The sequence below is a fragment of the Centroberyx affinis genome, unplaced genomic scaffold, assembly GCF_046629955.1.
Source record: "Centroberyx affinis isolate AG114_WGS23_722 - 3 ecotype Tasmania unplaced genomic scaffold, CSIRO-AGI_Caff_v1 ptg005789l_1, whole genome shotgun sequence".
In the NCBI taxonomy this organism is placed as follows: domain Eukaryota; kingdom Metazoa; phylum Chordata; class Actinopteri; order Beryciformes; family Berycidae; genus Centroberyx; species Centroberyx affinis.
In genome coordinates this window covers 36,457-64,342 of record NW_027282936.1, presented here as the reverse complement: position 1 = coordinate 64,342, position 27,886 = coordinate 36,457, and the positions used below count along the sequence as shown (strand labels likewise).

Sequence of the window (27,886 nt, the reverse complement as noted above, 5' to 3'; positions counted from 1 at the left end):
TAGACTATTGCAGAAATGAAAAGTACATATAATATCAACAGACCATTAATAACTGTGTGGGGACACCATACTTATTCCATTACTTCCCCTCTCTCTCTCTCTCTCTCTCTCTCTCTAGACTACCCATGGCGGTGGGACTCTCCAGTGCTGATGAACTCGGCTCTCATTAAATGGATCTATCTGCCCGACTTCTACACCCTGCCTAACTCCAGGAACCTCATAGGTCGCTGTCTGTGTGTGTGTGTGTGTGTGTGTGTCCATGTGTCTCTTTGTCAGCGTCAGACCATTTATTCTTTTGAATCATTCATCAAAATTACCCCTTTGTCAATTTGCCACCCTGTCACTCCATGTCAAATACATGTATCACCCTTTATTAACATGCCATAATTCATTGTCACTGTTGAACGTGTGCTTTGAGGCAGCGGCCGGTGCTTCAAGATTCTGAGGATGGTGATGGAGATAGGGATGATAATGGTGTATTGTGCTGTTGTGTGTGTCCATAGCGGACTTTGTCCTCCTGATGTGTGCGTCCCAGCAGTGGAAGGTCTTTGAGAGCGAGCAGAAAGAGGACTGGATGGTTCTAGCGGGAGAAAACACAGACGACCCCGATCCCATGGACGGTCGCCTGTTTAACCCTGCACCCAACTTCATCAACTGCAGGTAACTACAGTATCTGATCTACCAATCATTCATAACTGACCCTATGGTTTGTCACCGTTCAACCTGTGGATTGTTCCCTGTTTGTTTTTTTTGTTTGTTCATCTGTCTGTTCGTCACACTCCGATCAGACTTTAGTTAAACCTGGGAGAGTGACGCATCTCACCGCTGTGTTCTGGCATTGTCTGGCATTTTTCTGGCGAATTACATTGATTGGCCCCAGGAGAACGCTACAATTACCAGGCTATCTGCAGGTTTCAGATTCTCTTACTTTATAAGGGAAATTCATGCTCCAGCAAGAAGGCGCAACACTCTCTCAATGTCTAAAAATAGATCTCTATTTCAGTCTAGATCACCTTCAGACCATTTTAATGCTGTCTGGAATTGAATTTAAGTTGGCAAAACCAACCTGGTTGAACACACTGTAGCTAATGAAACTATAAATGGGCAGTATAAGAAAAAGTACACCAGGAACTTAATTGTTAAGGGACATAAAGTCCAGCTGTAGCAGATAGGATGTGTATTGTGCTACTAACCCTGTTGTGGATTCATCTAAGAATGAATGAATGAATGAATGAATATTTTATTTTCATGTCTGGTCATTTACATGACCCGTCCCTCATGGAATTATTCAGACACATTAACTAACAACAAACCAAACATTCCGGCATGTTAATTCACCATAATCTAACAGCACAATACATAGATCTCATCCAAACATAAATATGAACATAAACAAAAACATAAACATCATCCACACATAAACATAAACCTCCTGCAAATAACGCTCCAGGAGATATCCCACAATGGAAAAACAGCAAAAATACAAACATACAAACACAGCCCCCTAAGCACAAGACACAATACACAAATCCAAACAGGACAAAATCTGCATCTGCATCCATTAGTGCCAAACACTGTATATTTGATTTGATTTGATTGATATTTGATCTAAGAGTGGACCTGCAGTGCTAAGAAATTAATGACCTCTAATAACTGGATTTAAGACATTTTAATGCTTTTTAAGACCTAGGTAACTTATTTTTAAATGTAACTGTTTTCTGACTTTTTAATGACCTGCAGACACACTCATTGCAAGTCAAAACAAGATGACAAAATATTTATTGTTGCCTTGTTTATTAATTAAATTAGGTTTCAAAACTGGAAGTGGCAACCTGTGACATCCCTGTTTTTCTTATTTTGGAGACTCATTGCTGTGGTGTTTTTGAAAAAAAAAAATATATATATATATATAAAATGTATTTTCTCTCCTGTTACTGTGTCTAATCCCACCCCCATCTCTCTCTCTCTCTCTCTCTCTCTCTCTCTCCCAGGAGTTACCTAGACATGGCGAAAGTTCTGGTGTTTCGCCACCTCTTCTGGTTTGTGCTGTCGGTGGTCTTCATCACCGGGGCGACCAGAATCTCTGTGTTCGGACTGGGCTACTTGCTGGCCTGTTTCTTCTTCCTGCTGACCCGCCTCGCCCTCTGGGACTGTCTCATCATCTATAATGTGGCCGTTATTGTATCTAAAAATATGCTGTCAGTAAGTAACACATGTGCACACATCCAGACAGATGGACAGGCTCACCCACAGATACAGTCAACACACACACACACACACACACACACGTGGCTATGACTACAGCCAAGGAAATGCTGTCATCGAAAAGACAACTGTTAGTGTTGACTACTGTGGTCAAGTAGACAAATAAATGCACGCATGCATAAACACACATGCACACACACACACACACACACACAGTGGTGGAAGAAGTACTGAGATCTTTTACTTAAGTAAAAGTAGCAATACAACAATGTAAAGATACTCCATTACAAGTAAAAGTCCTCCATTCAAAATCTTACTTAAGTAAAAGTACATAAGTATTGGCAGCAAAATGTACTTAGAGTATCAAAGTAAACATACTCATTATGCAAACTGTCCCCATTTAGAGAGTTATATTTTTCATAAATTATTGGAAGATTAATACTGATTTATTGACATACATGTACATGTAAGCAGCATTTTAAAGTTGTCAACGTGAAGCTAATCTTAACAATTTAGCTATACTTTTGGGTAGTCTAATCTATCTATCTAAAACATTACATTTTCAGTGCTCAAGAAATTGTATTTTTAAGTCTCTGTTCCAAGTGGCATGGGTTCTTGAACCGGTGGACCGGTTATTGATGTTGATTCAGAACAGTGGTGGTGCAGAGTAAATAGACAGAATCTTGCAACATAGGCTTCCAAGTTCTTTTGCATCACAGCACCCTCTGGTGGACCGGGCAACATTTGCCCCTAATGTAGAAACATCATTAGTGCTACTGATAATATCCTAATGACGCTCAGATTGGCTGAAATTTTACACTGTGGTTCTGAAGAAATCTCCACACATGCAACTCAAAACAGAAGTGTGTGTGTGTGTGTGTGTGTGTGTGTGTGTGTGTGTGCCTTTCAGATCCTGGCGTGTGTGTTTGTAGTGGAGATGCAGAAGGGCTTCTGTTGGGTGATCCAGCTCTTCAGTCTGGTTTGCACAGTCAAAGGATACTATGACCGTAAGTACAACTCACTTAGCAGAACAGTTATCATGTACAGGTGAAGAATGTATCCGCATACCCACATGTATAATAGTAATAATAATAATAATATGTGTAATAGATTGTTAGCATGATATCTCGGTTTTGGCTGAAAGTTGGTGGACAGATAGGACTTGGCCCAGGAATCAGTTGATTAGATTTTTCAACTCAACTCAACTCAACTTTATTGTCCCACTAAGGATTTGCAGCCATGGTAAACTAAGCTGTCCACAACATCAATCAACAACACAACACGACACGACAAGACACAACACACTACAACACAACACAACACAACACACTACAACACAACACGACACGACACAACACTACAACACAACACGACACGACACAACACACTACAACACAACACGACACGACACAACACTACAACACAACACGACACGACACAACACAACACAACACGACACGACACAACACAACACACTACAACACAACACGACACGACACAACACACTACAACACAACACGACACGACACAACACCACAACACGACACAACACAACACAACACACTACAACACAACACACTACAACACAACACACTACAACACAACACGACACGACACAACACTACAACACAACACGACACGACACAACACACTACAACACAACACGACACAACACTAGAACACAACACGACACAACACAACACAACACAACACAACACGACACAACACAACACACTACAACACAACACGACACGACACAACACAACACACTACAACACAACACACTACAACACAACACAACACAACACAACACACTACGACACAACACAACACACTACAATACAACACAACACAACACAACACAACACAACACACTACAACACAACACAACACACTACAACACAACACAACACCACACAACACAACACACTACAACACAACACGACACGACACGACACGACACGACACGACACGACACGACACGACACGACACGACACGACACGACACAACACACTACAACACAACACAACACAACACACTACAACACAACACACTACAACACAACACAACACAACACACTACAACACGACACGACACGACACGACACGACACGACACGACACGACACGACACGACACGACACGACACAACACAACACACTACAACACAACACAACACACTACAACACAACACGACACGACACGACACGACACAACACACTACAACACAACACACTACAACACAACACGACACGACACGACACACTACGACACACTACGACACGACACGACACGACACGACACGACACGACACGACACGACACGACACGACACGACACGACACACTACAACACAACACACTACGACACGACACGACACAACACACTACAACACAACACACTACAACACAACACACTACAACACAACACACTGCAACACGACACGACACGACACGACACACTACAACACAACACACTACAACACAACACAACACGACACGACACGACACGACACAACACACTACAACACGACACGACACGACACGACACGACACAACACAACACAACACACTACAACACAACACAACACAACACACTACAACACAACACAACACAACACACTACAACACAACACAACACAACACACTACAACACAACACAACACGACACGCCACGACACGACACAACACACTACAACACAACACACTACAACACAACACGACACGACACGACACAACACAACACACTACAACACAACACAACACAACACACTACAACACAACACACTACAACACGACACGACACGACACGACACGACACGACACGACACGACACGACACGACACGACACACTACAACACAACACACTACGACACGACACGACACGACACAACACACTACAACACAACACACTGCAACACGACACGACACGACACGACACGACACGACACGACACGACACGACATGACACGACACGACACAACACACTACAACACAACACACTACAACACAACACAACACAACACAACACAACACAACACGACACGACACGACACAACACACTACAACACAACACACTACAACACGACACGACACGACACGACACAACACACTACAACACAACACACTACAACACACTACAACACAACACACTACAACACGACACGACACAACACGACACGACACGACACAACACAACACACTACAACACAACACACTACGACACGACACGACACGACACGACACGACACGACACGACACACTACAACACAACACACTGCAACACGACACGACACAACACGACACGAAACGACACAACACAACACAACACAACACACTACAACACAACACAACACAACACGACACAACACAACACAACACACTACAACACAACACACTACAACACAACACACTACAACACAACACAACACAACACAACACACTACAACACAACACACTACAACACAACACAACACAACACAACACACTACAACACAACACACTACAACACAACACAACACACTACAACACAACACACTACAACACAACACAACACAACACAACACAACACAACACACTACAATACAACACAACACAACACACTACAATACAACACAACACAACACAACACACTACAACACAACACAACACAACACAACACACTACAACACAACACAACACCACAACACAACACAACACAACACAACACAACACAACAACACAACACAACACCACAACACAACACAACACAACACAACACACCACACAACAACACAACACAACACAACACACTACAACACAACACAACACAACACACTACAATACAACACAACACAACACAACACACTACAACACAACACAACACAACACACTACAATACAACACAACACAACACAACACACTACAACACAACACCACACAACACACTACAATACAACACAACACAACACAACACAATACAACACACTACAACACAACACACTACAACACAACACAACAACACAACACAACACAACACACTACAACACGACACAACACAACACACTACAATACAACACAACACAACACAACACACTACAATACAACACAACACAACACAACACACTACAACACAACACAGTACAACACAACACGACACGACACGACACGACACGACACGACACAACACACTACAACACAACACACTACAACACAACAACACAACACAACACAACACAACACACTACAACACAACACGACACGAAACAACACGACACAACACAACACAACACAACACAACACAACACACTACAACACAACACAACACAACACACTACAACACAACACACTACAACACAACACAACACAACACACTACAACACAACACACTACAACACAACACAACACAACAACACAACACACTACAACACAACACACTACAACACAACACAACACACTACAACACAACACAACACACTACAACACAACACACTACAACACAACACAACACAACACAACACACTACAACACAACACAACACACTACAACACAACACAACACAACACAACACACTACAACACAACACAACACAACACACTACAACACAACACACTACAACACAACACAACACAACAACACAACACACTACAACACAACACACTACAACACAACACAACACACTACAACACAACACACTACAACACAACACAACACAACACACTACAACACAACACAACACACTACAACACAACACAACACAACACAACACACTACAATACAACACAACACAACACACTACAACACAACACAACACAACACACTACAACACAACACACTACAATACAAAACATCACAACACAACACACTACAATACAACACAACACAACACACTACAACACAACACAACACACTACAACACAACACAACACAACACAACACAACACACTACAATACAACACAACACAACACACTACAACACAACACAACACAACACACTACAACACAACACACTACAATACAAAACATCACAACACAACACACTACAATACAACACAACACAACACAACACACTACAACACAACACAACACAACACAATACAACACACTACAACACAACACACTACAACACAACACAACAACACAACACAACACAACACACTACAACACGACACAACACAACACACTACAATACAACACAACACAACACAACACACTACAATACAACACAACACAACACAACACACTACAACACAACACAGTACAACACAACACAACACGACACGACACGACACGACACGACACAACACACTACAACACAACACACTACAACACAACAACACAACACAACACAACACAACACACTACAACACAACACGACACGAAACAACACGACACAACACACTACAACACAACACACTACAACACAACACACTACAACACAACACAACACAACACACTACAACACAACACACTACAACACAACACAACACACTACAACACAACACACTACAACACAACACACTACAACACAACACAACACAACACACTACAACACAACACACTACAACACAACACAACACAACAACACAACACACTACAACACAACACACTACAACACAACACAACACACTACAACACAACACAACACACTACAACACAACACACTACAACACAACACAACACAACACAACACACTACAACACAACACAACACACTACAACACAACACAACACAACACAACACACTACAATACAACACAACACAACACACTACAACACAACACAACACAACACACTACAACACAACACACTACAATACAAAACATCACAACACAACACACTACAATACAACACAACACAACACAACACACTACAACACAACACAACACACTTCAATACAACACAACACAACACACTACAACACAACACAACACACTACAACACAACACAAAACCACACCACAACACAACACAACACAACACACTACAACACAACACAACACAACACACTATAATACAACACAACACAACACAACACACTACAACACAACACAACACACAACACACTACAATACAACACAACACAACACAACACAACACACTACAATACAACACACTACAACACAACACACTACAACACAACACAACACACTACAATACAACACACTACAACACAACACAACAACACAACACAACACAACACACTACAACACAACACAACACACTACAATACAACACAACACAACACAACACACTACAACACAACACAACACAACACACTACAATACAACACACTACAACACAACACGACACGACACTACATGACACAACACACTACAACACAACACACTACAACACAACACAACACAACACAACACAACACCACAACACAACACACTACAACACAACACAACACAACACAACACAACACACTACAACACAACACAACACAACACAACACAACACAACACACTACAACACAACACAACACAACACACTACAATACAACACAACACAACACAACAACACAACAACACAACACAACACAACAACACACCACAACACACCACAACACACCACAACACAACACAACACAACACAACACAACACACTACAACACAACACCACAACACAACACAACAACACAACACAACACACTACAACACAACACACAACACCACAACACAACACACTACAACACAACACAACACCACAACACAACACAACACCACAACACAACACAACAACACAACACAACACAACACAACACAACACAACACCACAACACAACACACACAACACACCACACCACAACACAACACACAACAACACACTACAACACAACACAACACAACACAAACAACACAACACAACACAACACACTACAACACAACACAACACAACACAAACAACACAACACAACACACTACAACACAACACAACACAACACAAACAACACAACACAACACAACACAACACAACACAACACACCAGAACACAACACAACACGACACACAACCCAAACAACACAAACAACACAAACAACACAACAACACAACACAACACAATACAACACAACCACACAAAACAACACAACACACAACAACACAACACAACAACACAACCAGTTCAATATCAGAGCCTTTAATGGCATTCAAAGTGGGGCTGGCTGATGACTTTCTAAGGTCAACAATCATATCATTGGTTTTTGTAACATTTAGGTGAAGAAAAGACTGATCACAGAATGGCACAAAGTCATCCACCACAGGTCCATGGTCTTGGTCTTGGTCCTGCCCCTGAAGAAGGCGAAGAGTCGTCAGCAAATTTAATGATGTGCCTGTTTTCATGAGTACTCAGACAATCATTAGTGTACATAATGTAGAGAAGGAGAGACAAACAACAGCCTTGAGGAGAACCAGTGGAAGAGCACAGCCAATTAGAATACGCACCATTGACCCTGACACATCGCGATCTATTAGTTAAAAAGTCTACTATCCAGCCAATAATGTTAAGATCAAGTTTAAAAAGAGAAATAAGTTTCTCTGCAAGTAGATGCGGCTGAATAGTAAGGGTCTCAAGATGCTTAAACAAAAGGTTAAGCAAGGTCAGGGTGGCATCCTCTACCTCCTCATCCGCTGTCCCCTAGCTGCTGTAAGATCACACTCTTAATTAATTTCTCAAAGGATTTCATGACCAGTGAAGTTAGAGCAACAGGTCCGAAATCCTTTAAAACTTTTGGAGTACTGATCTTAGCTACTGGGACTATTACATTATTTCGGTGGTGATCTGGGACTTTCGTGATTAGATGATTTTTGTTTTTTAGCCATAACTATTACGCTGCGTTCACGTGCTGGTGGAAAGGCGGGACATCTGGGATTCCCCCGGAAAGACAAACGCTAAATATAAAGCAGTGATTCTCAACCTTTTTCATATCAAGGACCCCTAGTTTAGTCCACATTAGAGCCTTTGATGAGATTTTGTCTCTCTGACCCAAATCTGAGGATATTTTTATTGTCACATATGATATTGTCCAGAATTCCATGACTATCTGTATTGTAGGTAGAGAGATAACAGTGAAACTATGATCAAAACAGTCATTCTTCTACTTTCTCTGATTATGTTAACTTCTTGTAAATGAAATAATGCTGAAGTTTAACAATTCATCAATTTGCTGGGGACCCCCTGGAACCCCCTCAAGGACCCCTGGTGGTCCCTGGACCCCATGTTGAGAACCACTGATATAAAGCATTCAGCTTTGCAAACTGGAGCAGTGTTGACGGAGGCTTGTACTCTTTCGTCTTTCTGTGTGTGTTTATGCGTTTTTTTTTTTTGTTGCTTTTCCACCCATTCCCACCAGCTAAGTCCGTGAGTGACAAGACGTGCACCCTACCGGTGGAAGAGGCGGGGATAATCTGGGACGGCATCTGCTTCCTCTTCCTGTTGCTGCAGAGGCGGGTCTTCCTCAGTTTCTACTTCGTGCATGTGACGGCGGACCTGCAGGCGTCTGCCAGACAGGCCTCCAGGTGAGACAGAGAGGGAGGATGGCGGATGGATGGATGGATGACTGAATCAAGGAAGGAGGGAAGGAATGAATGAATGGATGAATGAATGGATGAAAGTTTTATTTTGTTTTAATAAGGTTAAACTTGATCATTGCAGCAGCAAACAGTAATAGGATACAGCAAAGAAAAAAAAACTGCATATAAATAAGAATAGCGCAAATGAGGATTGCATAAACAAATGAAACTGACCAAGGTTATTATAGTTTTGCATTGTTCATTAGTTTTTTTTTTTATTTCGTTTCTTTCGTTATTTTGTTCCTTTTTGTTTTCAATTTCAGTTTAGTTTTAATTAGTTTTTAAAGCGGGTTTGCTAGTTTAGTTTAGTTTTTATTTTTTGAAAATGCTTAGTTTTAGTTTAGTTTTTATTTTTTGAAAATGCTTAGTTTTAGTTTAGTTTTTATTAGTTTCAGTGTTAGTTTTAGTCTTTTTTTGTAATATGGGGTGTTTGTCAGGGGCGAGATTCAAAAAGGTAAAAACAAAAAAAGAAAAAAAAAAAATTTGGAAGATAGATTTCATATCCACCCAAAATACTAGGCTTATGTATGAAATAAATTGACAAAGACAAAAACTAAAGACATTTTCTCTATAATTTTAGTTTATTTTAGTTAGTTTTGTAAACACACAATACAGTTTCAGTTAGTTATAATTTTTTTGTAAAGCTTCGTTTTTATTTTTATTTCAGTTAACGAAAATGTTTTTTCACACCTAGTTTTCGAACATGTGGAAAGGTATGAATGAATGTATGGAGTATGCAAAATAACAGCAGTAAGCGGTAGAACTTATCGAGACAAAGAAAAAGTGAATAAAAAAATATGTACAGTGTGTGGATACATCAAAAAATATCTGAAATATATGTAGTATGAAATAAGTTCGAAAAAATGCATACTGTAAATATAATTTCATATTATATAATATAAGGTCATGACACTAGAGAAGCAGCCGAATGTTCACCTTTCTGTTTATTTGCTCATAACATAACAAATATTGGTATAAAGGAGAAAAAAAGAGATATAGTTATTTTATAGTTATTTAGACATAGAGGTCATATAAGCCATAGCCTTATAGGGAGCACCACCCCTGGAATTAAAATAATAATTGCTATTGGTAATAATTGGTGCAATTTGGACACATTACAGCAAGTAAGTGGATGAAGAAAAAAAAATGAAGGTAGTCAAACGTCACAAACAAATTTGCGTATCGTCAGATTTGCGTCACTGAGCCGTGAGATAGTACTGGTTTAGATGGGGGAATGAAACAGAGAGAGAGGGGGAGAGAGAGAGAGAGAGAGAGAGAGAGAGAGAGAGAGAGAGAGAGAAAGGGAGAGAGCACCTGCTAATAACAGTGCAACTTATAAACTAAACAGCAGAGAGAGAGAGAGAGAGAGAGAGGGAGCACCTGCTAATAACAGTGCAACTTATAAACACCAGAGAGAAAGAGAGCGAGAGAGTGAGAGAGAAAGAGAGAGAAAGAGAGAGAGAAAGAAAGGGAGAGGGCACCTGCTAATAACAGTGCAATTTATAAACACCAGAGAGAGAGAGAGAAAGAAAGGGAGAGAGCACCTGCTAATACCAGTGCAACTTATAAACACCAGGGAGAGAGAGAGAGAAAGAAAGGAAGAGAGAGGGAGAGAAAGAAAGAGAGAGCACCTACTAATAACAGTGAAACTTATAAACACCAGAGAGAGAGAGAGAAAGAAAGGAAGAGAGAGAGAAAGAAAGAGAGGGCACCTGCTAATAACAGTGCAACTTATAAACACCAGAGAGAGAGAGAGAGAGAAAGAAAGAAAGGGAGAGAGAGAGCGAGAGAGAAAGAAAGGGAGAGAGAGAGAGAGAGAGAGGGAGAGAGAGAGAGAGAGAGATCACCAATCATGACATGACAGATGACAGATTTCAAACATGGTTTTATGTGTTAGTGGAAGGAGGTGGGAGTGCTGTTACTTGCTGGTGTCTGAGATAACTGCTGACAGATGGATGTATTTTGAGAATGTTTCCTCCTTCCAGGGGGTTTGAGCTGTTCAGATCCAGCATTGTGAAGAACATGAAGTTCCATCAACAGACTGAGAAGAAATCTCTCTCACAGCTAAAGAGATCGTAAGTAGGATCCTTTCACCTGTTGCTGTTATCCAAATACAAAAGATGGATAGTGCAGTGCTAAGAAATGGGAACAAGTAAGGATTTTTGTTCTCCTCTCCTCTCCTCTCTCTCCTCTCCCTCTCCTCTCTTTTCATCTCCTCTCCTCTCCTCTCCTCTCCTCTCCTCTCCTCTCCTCTCCTCTCTGTTCATCTCCTCTCCTCTCCTCTCCTCTCCTATCCTCTCCTCTCTCTGCTCTCCTCTCTCTCTCTCTCCTCTCCTCTCCTCTCCTCTCCTCTCCTCTCCTCTCCTCTCCCTCTCTCTGTTCATCTCCTCTCCTCTCCTGTCCTCCCCTCTCCTCTGTTCCTCTCCTGTCCTCTCCTCTCCTCTGTTCATCTCTCCTCTCCTCTCCTCTCCTCTCCTCTGTTCATCTCCTCTCCTCTTCTCTCCTCTGTTCCTCTCCTCTCCTCTCCTCTCCTCTGTTCATCTCCTCTCCTCTCCTCTGGTCATCTCCTCTCCTCTCCTCTCCTCTCCTCTCTCTTCCTCTCAGGATGAAGAGGATTCGCTCCAAGCAGCAGAGGTATAGAGATGGACGCAAATCATGTGCAGAACTCAAGGCGGATCAGGCTGCTGGTAAGATTTACTGATTGTGGCTAACTAGCTGACTATTGGGCAAAGCACTAACATTTTTAGGAAACAAACAAGGCAACATTTTAAATCTGTTTACACACTTTTTATTAGCCTGATATTCAGACTGAATGGCCATTTTCGTTACCACTTCATTATTCAGCCTGACATTGCCTCCATGTTAGCCATTTTCTGTGTGTGGGCGGGGTTGATTTTCCCCGAACCAATCACTAGTGACTGATGTATCCGGCCGTTATTTTCAGTGACACTGATGCTGAGCGTATTTACTAACTTCACCAAGAATTTCGGTCATTTTTGACAAAAATATCCACTTTGCAAAGACAACATGTTGGGTGATTTCATGTGTTTAAATCTTTTTTATTGAGGAAGTAGTCGTAAAATACATTCAGTATTACAGATTTGTCCTCGCTTTAGAGTTAGACAGAACAAACAAAGAGAAAAGAAAAAACAAAACAAAAAAAAAAAGACATGTATACAACTATCCCCTTAACCCGCCCCCCTCCCACCTTCCCGGGACTTTACATCTTGTCACACCAAAGGGGGCCATCAATATTGTACGACTGATCAGTTTGAGTTATCAATATATTGGAGAAGGGGATGCCAGATCCTGCTGAACTGTTTCAGTTTGTTTAATAGCGAGAACCGTATTCTCTCCAGGTGAGAAAGTTTTACTATTTCTTCCAGCCATAATTTGACAGGTGGGACCTCTGCCTTTTTCCAAAACATTAAAATAAGTTTCTTTGCTACAATAAGTGCATAAGATAGCAGTTGTTGTTGACAGTTATTAGCAGGGAAAACTGATTGGAGACTCCAAGTACCACCAGAAGAGGGTCAGGTTCCATTACTGTATGCAACGTATCTGACAAAATTTGGAATACATCAGTCCAAAATGGAGTTATGTTGGGTGACGAATGGTTTGACGAATGGTTCAAACTTAAGTCCCGCCCACAAAGGCGCTGATTGGCTCAATTGACTCTTTGAATCGCTCGACAAAATCGGAAAGTGGGCGGGACGTGATTCAGGAGTCTGGAACCAGGCTAGCTTTTTATCCAACTTGTGTGCACATTTCATATATTGCACGCACACAATAGCGTGTCGTCTGCATAACGTAATACTTTGTTACCATGAAATACAGTTTTATCCACTCCTGGGAGCCGCACTAGCTAGCCAACAGGCACTGTGTCACACTTGTGAGGCCAGCTTCACCTCATTAAAACCTTAGAAAACAGTGAGGAAGTGTGACTGGTACCACAGCAAATAACCTAGATGGTGTAGTGGGCTGTGTTGCAAACTAAATATTCTCTTCTCTATCATCTTCTCTCATCCCAGAGACCCAGAAAGACAAAAAGAGTTCCAAGAAGAAAAGTGGCACCAGCCGTGGTTGGATCATGCTACAGGTGTGACAAATATATATTCCTCTTTGACCAGATCTTCCACTATGTGTCTGCAGACCAGGGCAAACTGGTAGAATAGAAAACAAGCAAATAGTAAACATGTTGACCCCCACCAGTGATGTAGTTCCACCCTTGGGTCAGTCAGTGATTGCTGAGTGTACTTGAAATATGAGTGAAATTGTATAAGCATTTTCGTATGGGACAATGAAAGGACAGATCGACCATATATTTCTGTAAGTTATAAGTTATATCTTGAAATGTAGTAACTGTAATTGTCCTGTTTTTACTCAATACAGTACAAAATATAAGAACTACAATACGCAATAAATGTAATCCGTACATTACACAATGTACACTACAATACAATTTATAATACAATATACAATATAACATACAATACCAGGAGCGTGAGTGCTATGAATAATATAAATGCTAAATGATAAGTGATATATGGTATTGCACAGTAGGTAAGTGGTAATATGATATAAGCAGTCAACACTGACGGCACAGTGGTAGTGCAGTGATGATGCAATAACAGTACAACAGTCCAACAACTGTACAATAACTACAGTGTCTTGTGGTTAGAGGTTTGCCCAAAAATTCTCCATTGACTCTCACTTCAACACATCAACCCAGTCTGATGTCTCCAAGTGTGTAGCGTGTGTAGACTATTATGTTACCTATGATAACTTTAACTGTATTGCTTTACCACTGAGTCCCCATTCATTGTCCCCCACATTGTATGATAACTTTAACTGTATGACCTGCTTTACCACTGAGTCCCCATTCATTGTCCCCCACATTGTATGATAACTTTAACTGTATGACCTGCTTTACCACTGAGTCCCCATTCATTGTCAATGCCGCCCCCTAGCGGCACAAAGTCAACGTTACAGTGTGACTAACAAACTAACAAACTAACTAACGGATGGAGACCGATCCATAGTCCCCCCCTTTGGTGGGGGACAAAAATCCATTTAGAGTCCTCTTGATTTTTCTCATATTTGTCCATGATAGTATAGCACTTATGATGTTTATTACTGCTGCGGTCCATTTAAAATCGGAAGTCATAATTGTAACCTTGGTGCATTCCAATGGTCCAACTTGGAAAAACGAGGGAAGAAACATGGATGCCTGGAAGAAGCTGATTTTGGTGTGGCTGGAATATTGTTCCCCATGCAACAGCTAACGTTACGTCAATGATATTTGGCCACCGTTCCATTGCGTTTTCCCTCGTAGAAAGTCGACATTTCCAGTTTTCCGACATCTCTGGAACGCAGCGCAGCCCTTAACACTTCTCAGTGGAGGAGAACGCCACCTGTTTGAATCGCACAGAGAGGGGGGAGAGGAGATTTTTATATGTTGTTTTTCCCCTGCAGTGCTCCACTCAGGAGAGTACTACCTGTTTGAATCAGACAGTGAGGATGAAGAGGACCTGCAGTCCGAAGACCAGAAGCCTCAGAAACAGACCGCCTGTCAGGTCAGTAAGACACGAATTGGCCTTGAAGTTTGAATTCATTGATTTGCACGCCACATTGCTAAAACATGGGGGAGAAAAGTACAGTAATAACATGTTTGCATACACAGAAAATATGATTACTTATGCTCACATTATTTTCCTACATTAGACCATATTCAAAATCTTTCAGAAAGTTCAACAACTCTCTCAGTTGTTGACATAATTTAAACAGGAGGCCATTATGTTGTCTTTCATTTGTTGCTTGCAAATGACAATAAAAATATTGATTTGATTTGTGCTAACAGATCAATATTTCACAAATGCTCAAATTCACACTTTCTCATATTCCCATATCCCTCTCATTTGTTATATCGCATAGCCATGAATATTTATATATTTCCAAGGACCAATTTATATATTTCCAGGACCAATTTCATACTGCATATATTTTGTATTTTTGCTATATTTCCAAATCGTTCATTCTTTCTTTGTCTCAGTAAGTTCTAATGCTGTAATTTTGTTCACCTTAATCCATACTTTTCCTCAATACATACAGTGCGTTCTCCTTAACATGCTCTGGTGTTTAAATTATATATTTTGATCATAGTTATAGATTTTGATCATAGTTTCACTGTTATCTCCCTACCTACATCGAAGAATAAAAATATTGGTAACGCTTTCTATGAAGCCTGTGTCTATAATACATTATAATCATACTTATAACACATTATAATGCCATCATAATGCATTATAAATATAGTTATAATCATGCATAGACAGTTATAATGTTTTATAACATTACTCATAATCTGTTATAAAGCTTTTTCATTTAAGTGGTAATGAAAAAGCTTTATAACAGATTGTAAGTAATGTGTTTATAATGTTATAAAACATTATAACTGTCTATGCATGATTATAACTATACTTATAATGCATTATGATGGCATTATAATGTGTTATAAGTATGATTATAATGTATTATAGACACTGGCTTCATAAAAGGTGTTACCAAAATATTCTCAGATTTGGGGGTCCGTGGCTCTAATGTGGACTAAATTAGGGGTCTATGTTATGAAAAAGGTTGAGAATCACTGTTGGATGTTATCGTGGAAGAAAATATTGCAAAAATATACTTTTTCTCCTTGCCAATCAGTTGGCCTACCAGGCGTGGGTCACCAGCGTGAAGGCCGCTTTGAGAGACCGCCAGAGACGCCAGAGAGAACAGAGGAGGCTGGAGAGAAGAGAGGAGACAGAGACGGAAGAGAGACTGGCTTTGCAACAGGCGGCTTGTCCAGTGCCAGGTCAGAGCTGCTTATATCTCAGCATGAGTCACGGCTTTCTTTCACCTGAGAAACATTGCCAAAGTGCGACCATGATGCTGAGAAATTAATTCATGCTTTCATTTCCAGTAGGTTAGATTATTGCCAGTGGTGGAAGAAGTACTGAGCTGTTTTACTAAAGTAGCAATACAACAATGTAAAGATACTCCATTACAAGTACAGTCCTGCATTCAAAATCTTACTTAAGTAAAAGTACATAAGTATTGGCAGCAAAATGTACTTAGAGTATCAAAGTAAACGTACTCATTATGCAAACTGTCCCCATTTAGAGAGTTATATTTTTCATAAATTATTGGAATATTAATACTGATTTATTGACATACATGTACATGTAAGCAGCATTTTAAAGTTGTCAACGTGAAGCAATTTAGCTATACTTTTGGGTAGTCTAGTCTATAACAATACTATTTTATAGTTATTTTATAAAGATACATTTATAAAGATCCTACTCTTTCACAAAGTTTGAGACACTTGGATATGGATATGAGAATAGCCATATAATATCCATATCATATAATATATGAGATAATAATATTAATATTAATAAACTTTATTTGTATAGCACCTTTCACACATAAAATGCAACTCAAGGTGCTTTACTATTTAGCACAAACAAAGAAAAGAAAAGGCATAAAATTATTTAGTAAAAAAAATAAAACAATTTACATTGAAAGAAGGATAAACATACGGAAGAGGATTAGGGCCACATGTGAAAAAGTCTAAAGAATTCTGAGATTAACGTCAGAATTCTGACTTTAAAGAATTCTGAGAATAAAGTCAGAATTCTGAGTTAAATGTCAGAATTCTGAGTTAAATGTCAGAATTCTGACTAAACTCAGAATTCTGACTTTTTTCTCAGAATTCTGACTTTAATCTCAGAATTCTGACATTAAACTCAGAATTCTGACTTGTATTTACTGGACTTCTGGACCCACAGTGACATCGTTTGGCTTCAGAACACTTTGATTATGCTGTTGGGAGTCATTTTATGGTCATTTGGCATAATGATCGCAGTCACTAGCAAGTCTGGTCTATAGTGACACACAAACTTTTTGCCACCTTTTTCGTCATCACCTGAGTATGCGGTATAACTGATGAGTATGTAGTAGGTGAGTATATGGTTTCAAACACAGCTCAACTAGGGGGGGAGGAGGGCAGCTTTTTCTATTTTTTTGCACTTTTTTTGCACTTGAGCACAGTTTGTAAAAAATGTTTTGTAAAAAATTATTTTTATTTTGTTTTTTTATTTTTATTTACTTTTTTTACTTCTTTTTTATTTTTATTTTATTTTATTTTTTTCTCCTTTTCTTTTTTGTGAGGATATATTGTCATGTCATCATATTGTCGTGCTTTCAAACTTTCAAATATCAAGTAAAAATCAATTACAAAAAAAAATTACAAAATCAATTACAAAACAAAAGCGAATAGTCCCCATTTTGTTATTTCTGACTGAAAAGTGGTTTTCAGTCAGCCACTTTTTCGGGATGTGGGGTCATTTGGGCCCAAGATGAGTGTCAAAAGAGACTGCACACAGGCAAACAGATTAATAGTGTGTGCGTGTGTGTGTGTGTGTGTGTGTGTGTGTGTGTGATAGGTTGTGGGGACAATAATGTGTTTGAGGAGTCTGTGATCCAGGAGGAGGGGGAGGACAACGAAGAGCAGGAGTCTGGTAAGTTCACATTTCCCCAATCAGATTTTTTGTTTAAATTTAAAAATAAAATTGTAATTCTGGAAAAAACAACTGATGTTTGTGATTATAAAAGTCTCATTTGCCAACACACAGGCGACAGGCTAGTCTTCCTGGGGTCCATATAAAACACAAATCACAAACTAGACAAAATGGGGAAAACATGTTTATATTTATATTATATTCACTTAGAATTCCCAGACAAATCTCCAGAAATAGCCCCCAAAAACAGAAAAATGATTCTCTCCGTCTTTCACTGTCTCTCCGGTGGTCCAGGTCACGGGGAGATGGTGCAGAGGATCTTGGACATACTGAGGTTCTTATGGGCCATCGTTCTAGCCATGGTGGACGGACTGACCCAGTGGCTCAACCTGCTGACCAAACAGTACAGAGACACTTCCACTGTTCTCTGCAACGAGCGCTACCTGCTCATACACAAGATAGGACAGGTAACACACACACACACACAGACACACTCCTTGTCTTACGCAAGATAGGACAGGAAAGACAGATCTATAGATTTAACGCTCAGTAACACTTGACTTGATACACACACTGTAACCTCTCTCTCTGTGTGTGTGTGTGTGTGTGTTTGTGTGTGTGTGTGTGTGTGTTTGTGTTCTAACAGCAGCACACAACAGCAGAGTCTATGGAAGACCAGCTATCCCAAGGCAGTGAGAGTCCCACACTGGAGACCTGTTTGGACGAGACAGATACAGAGAACACGATCAGATCCAGGTTTGTTCATTGTGTCTGTGTCCATATGCTGGGAACACTGCGATGTGACATTGTGACATTTCCACTTTCCAAGCAGGGGTGTAGCACAAAATTGTGGGCCCTATACATAGGCTACATACCTCAGTTTGCTTTCTTTCTCTTTCCTTTCTTTATTTTCTTTTTTGGTACCCCGATTTCACTCGGCTCGATTAGCTGTGTTTAGAGACGAATCCTAGTGCAGGGGCGGACTAAACCATTTTGCGCCTTTTGTAAGGGGTGAGAGGGGCCTCAGAGAGCCTCCACTATTTTTTTTTTTTGATACATAGTTCAGTCTCTCAACCGATTTATTCAGCCAATTTTAATTTAGTTATGACACTAAAAACTTAGAAATAAAAAATTGCAAACAAAAACACACTGTTCATTCCAGGCTTTTCGAGGGTCCTCCCCGCATTTGGGCCCTGGGTAGTCAGTCCCACTTTTCCCCCCACTACAACGCCCCTGTTTCCAAGCGTATTTAGAAAGCAATGAATAGCGACAGCAATGACTGCTGAAAAAGGAACTAGCACATTGTGATTCAACCACATAAGCTCTGTTCGAAACCGTTCCCCATTATAGAAATAGTGCAGTATATAGTGTGTCCACCATTTTGTACTAGTGTCCAAATTCTCAACGGCTAATTTCATTCACTATATAGTCCACTATAAAATACCCACAATGCCCTGCAAATTGTAGTGAACAGACCTTACCTTACAATTTCTCCTGCATACCAACAAAGATGCTATATACACACAAGATGACATATTACAAGCTGCGCCAATGGTATGAAATGGTATACACTTCCTGTCCGTGGTCGCCTCTCCCCCTCCATGCTCCCCCCATCCCCCCATTATCTTTTCTTTTGCTAACATTAGATATTTACACAGCTAACAGCCATATTTAGCATTACGAAAATTAGTTAGCTAGGGCGTTCGCGAACGTTAGTTGACGTTAGCTTAAAATTTTAACACAGTTATCACGAGATAACCAGATCTCAGATCCCAGATCTCGCGAGAGTGTGTTGCTGAGACAGAGACAGGTCTCGAACAAAGTTCATTTTCTCCTGATTTGTCTGTCTGAAAAATGCCATTTTAGTGTCAGAATGTCCGGAAGATATGTGGCTTGTGAAAAATGGGTCCAATATTTACTTCGGTGACTATGGGGCGAAAGAATCGGTCATAATCTGTGCTCACGTTCACTTCTCCCATTGGAGTTAATAGACTCAGGACCTGCCGCTAGTCTCCTAAAGGCCAAACCCACGTGACACAGGAAATAACTCGCAGTTGCGCTGTCTCGTTTCTGAACCATCTCTGATACCACAATGCAATGCGATCCTGTCTCACCAAAGAAGAGTCGTCCTTGTTGCTAGCTTTGTGAGCTAGCTAACGTTAGCTCACAACCTTTTTGTTTGCCAAACCAACACAGCTTGCTACCATTAGACAGCACCTTAGTTGACAAATCCACACTTACACATGATTAGAATTACAACAATTTATTTGTAATGTATTGTTCAAAACTTTGTTCGGACTTTGCCCATTAGATAATAATGACAAAATCTCTAACAGCCAGGCTAGAAAAATAGAGCTAGCTGAAAAGGTTTGTTGTGGTGTGGCTGTAGATCCATTCAGTAACATTATGGCAGTGTTTCCTGTGGAAATTGCCTGTATCCATGATGGTTTGAGCCACCATGGAGCTGCCACTTGGAAACGGCTAACAAATGTAAAGTAAGTCGTTTTATGTCAGAAGTCTTTGTGACGCTAGTGTTAGCACATTCAAATCAACGCTATCTAGCGTCCCTTTGGGGCTAGTTTACAAAACCTTGCTGTCAATATATTTATATATACTGTATATTGTACAGTATATTGCAACTGCTTTGTGCTGTACCCAGCCACATCACCGTAAAAAAAAGACTTATTTGCTCTTTAAAGAGTAACTAAACCCCAAACCCAAATCTGTGGTGAAGCCTGACACCTAATAGTAGGGTAGTGGGTAAGTAGGGTACTGAACTGGCCATCTGCTATTGGCTGGTCTCTGTGCGCTGTGATGTCACCCTCTATAGAGTACAACATGTGGTGACATCACCTGGCACAAAGACCAGCCAATAGGAGAAGGCCAGTTCAGTACCCTACTTTTCACCATTAGGTGTCAGGCTACACCACAGATTTGGGTTTGGGGTTTAGTTACTCTTTAACTAAACCATGTGCACCTTCTAAAACTTTTTTTTGTAACACTTTATAACATATGATAATTAAAGAGTAACTAAACCTCAAACCCAAATGTGTGGTGAAGACCAGGTGATGTCAGGTGAAGACCAGGTGATGTCACCACCAAGGTATAGGTATTCATAGTATTCTGTTACATCACCACACGGCCATCTTGGTAGGGAAATAACAGGTGCTTGTAATAAATTAATTATTAGGTGATTACAATCAAATGACAAACACAGCCAATGAGCTGTGTGTATTGTAAAGCGCCATATGGTATGAAATGCATGTGATATCATGGGAATACTATGAATACAAGGTGACATCACCTGGCACCAAAGACCAGCCAATAGCAGATGGCCAGTTCAGTATCCTGCTTTTCACCATTAGGTGTCAGGCTTCACTACAGATTTGGGTTTAGTTTGGTTTAGTTACTCTTTAATAAAGGATGAATTAATTTGTATTTAATGGTTAAGTAACAACTAATTGAGATTGAGATTAGTTAATTTCTTACAGTTTTTACTAGTTCATAGTAAATAATATAGTGTACATTATTTAATCACTCATTTATTATATTTATAAATCAATTTATGAGTTAAATATTGTATCGTAACTGTTATAAAAGGGTCATAGATAATGATCATTCATCTTTTGCAAAACTCTTTTACCACTTGTTAACCATTTTCTATGCATTGTAAACATCAGCTTTATAATAGCAGCCCACATAATGCTTATTTATGTTTGACAAATCATTTCTTAATCATTCATACAATTTTTACTGGTACCGTGACTAATGGATTTAAAAGATATTTGAGATGTGAAGTACAGGGAACCTTACAGATAAGTAAAATGCAATACATTTCCCTTCTTGTTGCTAATGAAGAGCAGCCAACTTTTTGATATAAATTATAATGGTGAGTGTGTGATTCTACAAGGCTGTAGACGGTAGGCTTTTTCCATTATCAAAAGAGAGGAATGCTTTAATTCTGTACAAAAATCCAATTTTCATCCTCAGTTTTTCACTAAGTTGTGTATATCTTATCCTTGTGTGTACCTATCAGTTGTCTGGAGGTCGATAGTGGGGCCGCGGCAGGCCGCTCTACCCCCCAGCCGAGGCTCTACAGGGCTGGGTCCATCCAGAGTCCAGAGCCCCCATCTAGTAGCATGGAACTGGTACCAGAGCCGTTGAACCAACACCGACACTCCAGAACAGCCAGCGAGCTACTGGGAGACAGGTAGATACTGTGGAGATGCATGACTGAATGCCAAGAATGAACCAGAATCATATGAATGAACTGCTTGGTCGGACACTTAGTACCAGAGGTGTGATCAAGTCAACTTCACTCGAGTCCCAAGTCAGTCTCAAATCTTGAGGCACAAGTGTCAAGTCTAAATGTAGAACAGCAAGTCAAGTCCAAGTCAAGTCCATGTCATTAATGTCAAGTCTCAAGTCTAAATGTAGATTACCAAGTCAAGTCCAAGTCAAGTCCATGTCATTAATGTCAAGTCTCAAGTCTAAATGTAGCACAGCAAGTCAAGTCCAATCAAGTCCATGTCATTAATATCAAGTCTCAAGTCTAAATGTAGCACAGCAAGTCAAGTCCAATCAAGTCCATGTCATTAATATCAAGTCTCAAGTCTAAATGTAGCACAGCAAGTCAAGTCCAAGTCAAGTCCATGTCATTAATGTCAAGTCTCAAGTCTAAATGTAGAACAGCAAGTCAAGTCAGAACAAGTCAAGAGTCCAGTATCAATTTAATATCTTAAAGAAACCTAAATATCAGTTTCAACTTCAATAAATTCAATCATTCCATACAAATTCAGAAAACAGAATTTAAATTCAGTCGTCGGCTGGAACAAATCTCATCATTTTCAATCTAAGTCATTTACACAAACTCAAGATCTCAAGTCAAGACTTTAGAAACCTTTTCAAGTCATCAAAGTACAAGTCAGAGTCAAGTCCCAAGTCACCAGAACCCAAGTCAAGTCAAGTCTCAAGTCTCAAGTCTTCTCTTCATGCATCAAGTCAAGTCTCAAGCAATTAAAACTGTGACTCGAGTCTGAATCGAGTCCAAGTCATGTGGCTTGAGTCCCCACCTCTGCTTGGTACAAAGTTGATGGATAGGGGAATGGATGGATGGTTTACGGATTTACGGATTGAAGGATGGATGGACGGATAGATGGATAAGGGAAACTTGCAGGACTACTACTATTACATGACTGAAAAAGTGGAAATAATCTTATGATAAATGAATAAGTGAATTATGAAATAGAACTAGGAATCTGTAGGGACTTACCCTCCCCCCCCTTCCTCTCTCTGCAGGCAGTTCTTCATAGAGGAGTTGGAGCAAAGCAGGGAGTTCTTTTGCAGCCAGAACCGCATGCTGAAGCTGCTGTTTGCCATGTACAGCCTGCTGGCAGCGAACTCCGAGCTCGTCTGCTATTTCATCATCGTGTTAAACAACGTGGTCACCGCCTCTGTCATCTCCCTGGTCCTGCCCATACTGGTGTTCTTATGGGCTATGCTGGCTGTTCCAAGACCGACCAAGAAGTTCTGGATGACCGCTATTGTCTACACAGAGGTACGCACGCGAATAGAGACACGCAGAAACAGATCGCAAAGTGGTTTGGTAATCAAATAAAAGCAAACATCATACTGAATCGATACAAGAAGGCACCGCAAGATAAAAGCATAAGAATAGAGAGTAAAATGATACTAAATACAATCAGATCACATCAAAAAGATATCACAAATAGGTTTTAAGAAGAAATGTACAAGATGATCCTGATTCTGCCAGCGAAAGCTCCTCAGTTTGGTCAGTCTGCTAAAGCAGTGGTTACTTTATTATTTAATTTACAAGAAGTTAACACAATTAGAGAATGTAGAAGAATGACTGTTTTGATCATAGTTTCACTGTTATCTCTCCGAGAGACAAAATCTCATCAAATTGGGGTCTGTGGCTCTAATGTGGACTAAATTAGGGGTCCTTGATATGAAAAAGGTTGAGAATTACTGTGCTAACGTATTGTCCTGTCACCAATACTCTGCTACATGTTTGTCTTGTGTCCTGTGTGTGTGTGTGTGTGTGTGTGTGTGTGTGTGTGTGTGTGTGTGTAAAAACATGTACATAGCACGTCACGACAGAATAGTGGACCTTATAGCAAAGGACATATCAAACCATTTTCCACCCTCAGTGGGAATGTACAAGCACTCCTGTGTCAAATCTTCCATGTTCTATCTTTGTAATAGTAACCCAGGCTCTTTTTCACATCTGTCTGCCAATACACCAGATGTTGTCGTGGTCAATGAAGAGTCCAAAGAAGTGTTTGTTTTAGAGGTAGCCTGCACCTTTGACTCTTTAAGCCTTTATGACCAAGGTCATTAAATACCAACCACTCCTAAATACCATCTTAGAGCTAGGTGCAGACTACTTGTTTTCATATTTGGCAGCCTAGGACACACTCACAGGTTGGTCGTAAGAGGGCTTCAACAACTTGGGATGCCGCCATATATGGTGGAGACGCTGCTACTTATACCCCTGAGAACCAAGTACTATGTTTTGTATTGTGAAGACATATGCCACTGGTCCATGATTTTGTGAATGTACTCTACTGCACCTTCAATATTTGTGTCCTTGCACCGTTTTCTTCTATGTGGACATAAATAAATGTGTGTTTGAAACGTTTTGAATTCTAGGCAGTCATCTGGCTACATCAGCGACTACAGATGAAAACGAGCCTTTGGCTAACTCTGGCACATTTACAGAAATGTTTATTAATGTGTAAATAAGTTGTTAAATCCATCCAAACCCAAAAGCCTGGTCACCTTTAGTCTTCAGCCTGGACTTTAGAACAGCCTGAAGAGCCATATAGTACTAGAAGTAGAAGCAGTAGTAGCAATGGCAGTAGTTGTACTAGTAGCAGTATTACCAGTAGTTGTAGAAGATGTCAGAAGCCCAGTCACCTTTACTGTTCAGGCTACACTTGGCCTAATAGGGGGTTGAAAGATCTGCGATACAGCTTGGAGCCAGATTTAACCATGCTTTAAAAGTGATCAGTAAATTCTTGAATTCTACTGTGTGATTGGTGGGGAATGACGTGTTGTCTCTGGTCCTCCTCCTGTGGTTTCCCAGGTGATGGTGGTGGTAAAGTACCTGTTCCAGTTTGGCTTCATTCCCTGGAACAGCGTTTATGAAATGACTCTGAACGAAGACAAGCCTTTCTTTCCGCCTCGCATCCTGGGCCTGGAGAAGACAGACAACTACATCAGATATGATCTGCTGCAACTGCTGGCTCTGTTCTTCCACAGGTCGCTGCTCATGGTAAGTTAGACTCATGGGATGACAGTAATTAGAATCGAGACTTCCTGGTTGTACTGTAGTTGTACTCCCAGGTGTGAATGTGCAGCAGGGCATTGCTGAAAAAGCCCATAGATAACTATAGCCTTGCACATGTATTTTTTTATTTTATTTTATTTTAAAAAAATTTTATGTGTGTCTGTGTGTGTGCGCAGCGTTACGGCCTGTGGGACCACGAGGGCCCCCTGGAGGAGCAGAGCCCCTCACCAGACAGCTGCAAGGACAAGGGGAAAAAGCAAGAGGATGAGACGGAGGGGAGGAGGAAGGAGGGAAGAGGAGAGGAAGAGGAGGGCAGAGGCAGCGCCACGTCTAGCCTGGTAAACCTGGAAGATTCCAAACTTGACCAACTGGAAAAGGTTTGTGCGAATATTTCATATTAATTGCTTTTGTTCAGCCCATGATCAAATGATTTTAATAGAAATCTCACTTGACTACCAATCAAAGCAGTGACATCAAGTGAAAGCATTAGCAGCCCCATTTCCAAGATATATGACATGTCAAAAATATTATTTTCACTGGATAAAAATAAATGAAAATTCTATAATACATTGAAATGCAAAAAGGCTGGAGGGAAAGCCTGAAAATGAAATATCAAGAGTCATCACTTGACTCAGTTTATGGGTTTTACATTTTTATAGTATCAGTCCGATTTTTTTTGTATATAATTAAATGCTTTGTTACTTAGGCCTAATTCTGTACATAGATACTCAGCTATCATTCGTTAAACTACATTGTTCATCAATCCAGGCTAACCTGGACTGCGTTGAACCGAGCACAAGCTCCGCAGCCGCCACCCCAGAACCCCCTGCAGCTGAATCGGCACCCACCGAGCCGAAGGACGGGTCGGATTCCCCCACTGGGTCGAGGGACGGGTCGGATCCCCCCACCGGGTCGAGGGACGGGTCGGATCCCCTCACCGGGCCGAGGGACGGGTCGGATCCCCCCGCCGGGCCAGGCGAGGGTAAAATGGCGGGAGGAAGCGAGGAGGGGATGGAGGGACTCGCAAAGAAAGGCAGCAGCATCCGCTTCCGCAAGAAAAAACCTAAACAGCCCAGCAAAGGTTCGTCGCTTGACTACATGCCTGCCATAAATAGATGATAGAATAGTGATTCATTTTCTGTATACGTGTTCCTTATAGCCATATTATAGTTTTTACGTATTATATTATAGTGTATCCATGTTATATCCTCTGAGGACCATATTGGCTCAAAATGGCCATATATCATAGCATCAA

At 40.6% G+C, this 27,886-nt stretch overlaps 1 protein-coding gene across 1 annotated transcript in view; it reads left to right on the top strand.

Moving 5' to 3' along the window:
- Nucleotides 1-15: 15 nt before the first annotated feature.
- The window catches only part of LOC139667831 (piezo-type mechanosensitive ion channel component 1-like), a 46,243-nt gene continuing 18,372 nt past the window's right edge, over nucleotides 16-27,886 (top strand). Inside the window, 19 exon segments of the mRNA XM_071547304.1 lie at nucleotides 16-223; nucleotides 504-660; nucleotides 1,992-2,202; nucleotides 3,116-3,212; nucleotides 10,536-10,701; nucleotides 12,741-12,830; nucleotides 13,360-13,442; nucleotides 14,787-14,816; nucleotides 14,819-14,854; nucleotides 16,231-16,331; nucleotides 17,464-17,611; nucleotides 19,245-19,319; nucleotides 19,614-19,786; nucleotides 19,966-20,075; nucleotides 23,356-23,529; nucleotides 24,618-24,876; nucleotides 26,428-26,616; nucleotides 26,808-27,008; nucleotides 27,400-27,712. Coding sequence (XP_071403405.1) covers nucleotides 16-223; nucleotides 504-660; nucleotides 1,992-2,202; nucleotides 3,116-3,212; nucleotides 10,536-10,701; nucleotides 12,741-12,830; nucleotides 13,360-13,442; nucleotides 14,787-14,816; nucleotides 14,819-14,854; nucleotides 16,231-16,331; nucleotides 17,464-17,611; nucleotides 19,245-19,319; nucleotides 19,614-19,786; nucleotides 19,966-20,075; nucleotides 23,356-23,529; nucleotides 24,618-24,876; nucleotides 26,428-26,616; nucleotides 26,808-27,008; nucleotides 27,400-27,712 — 2,821 coding nt within the window.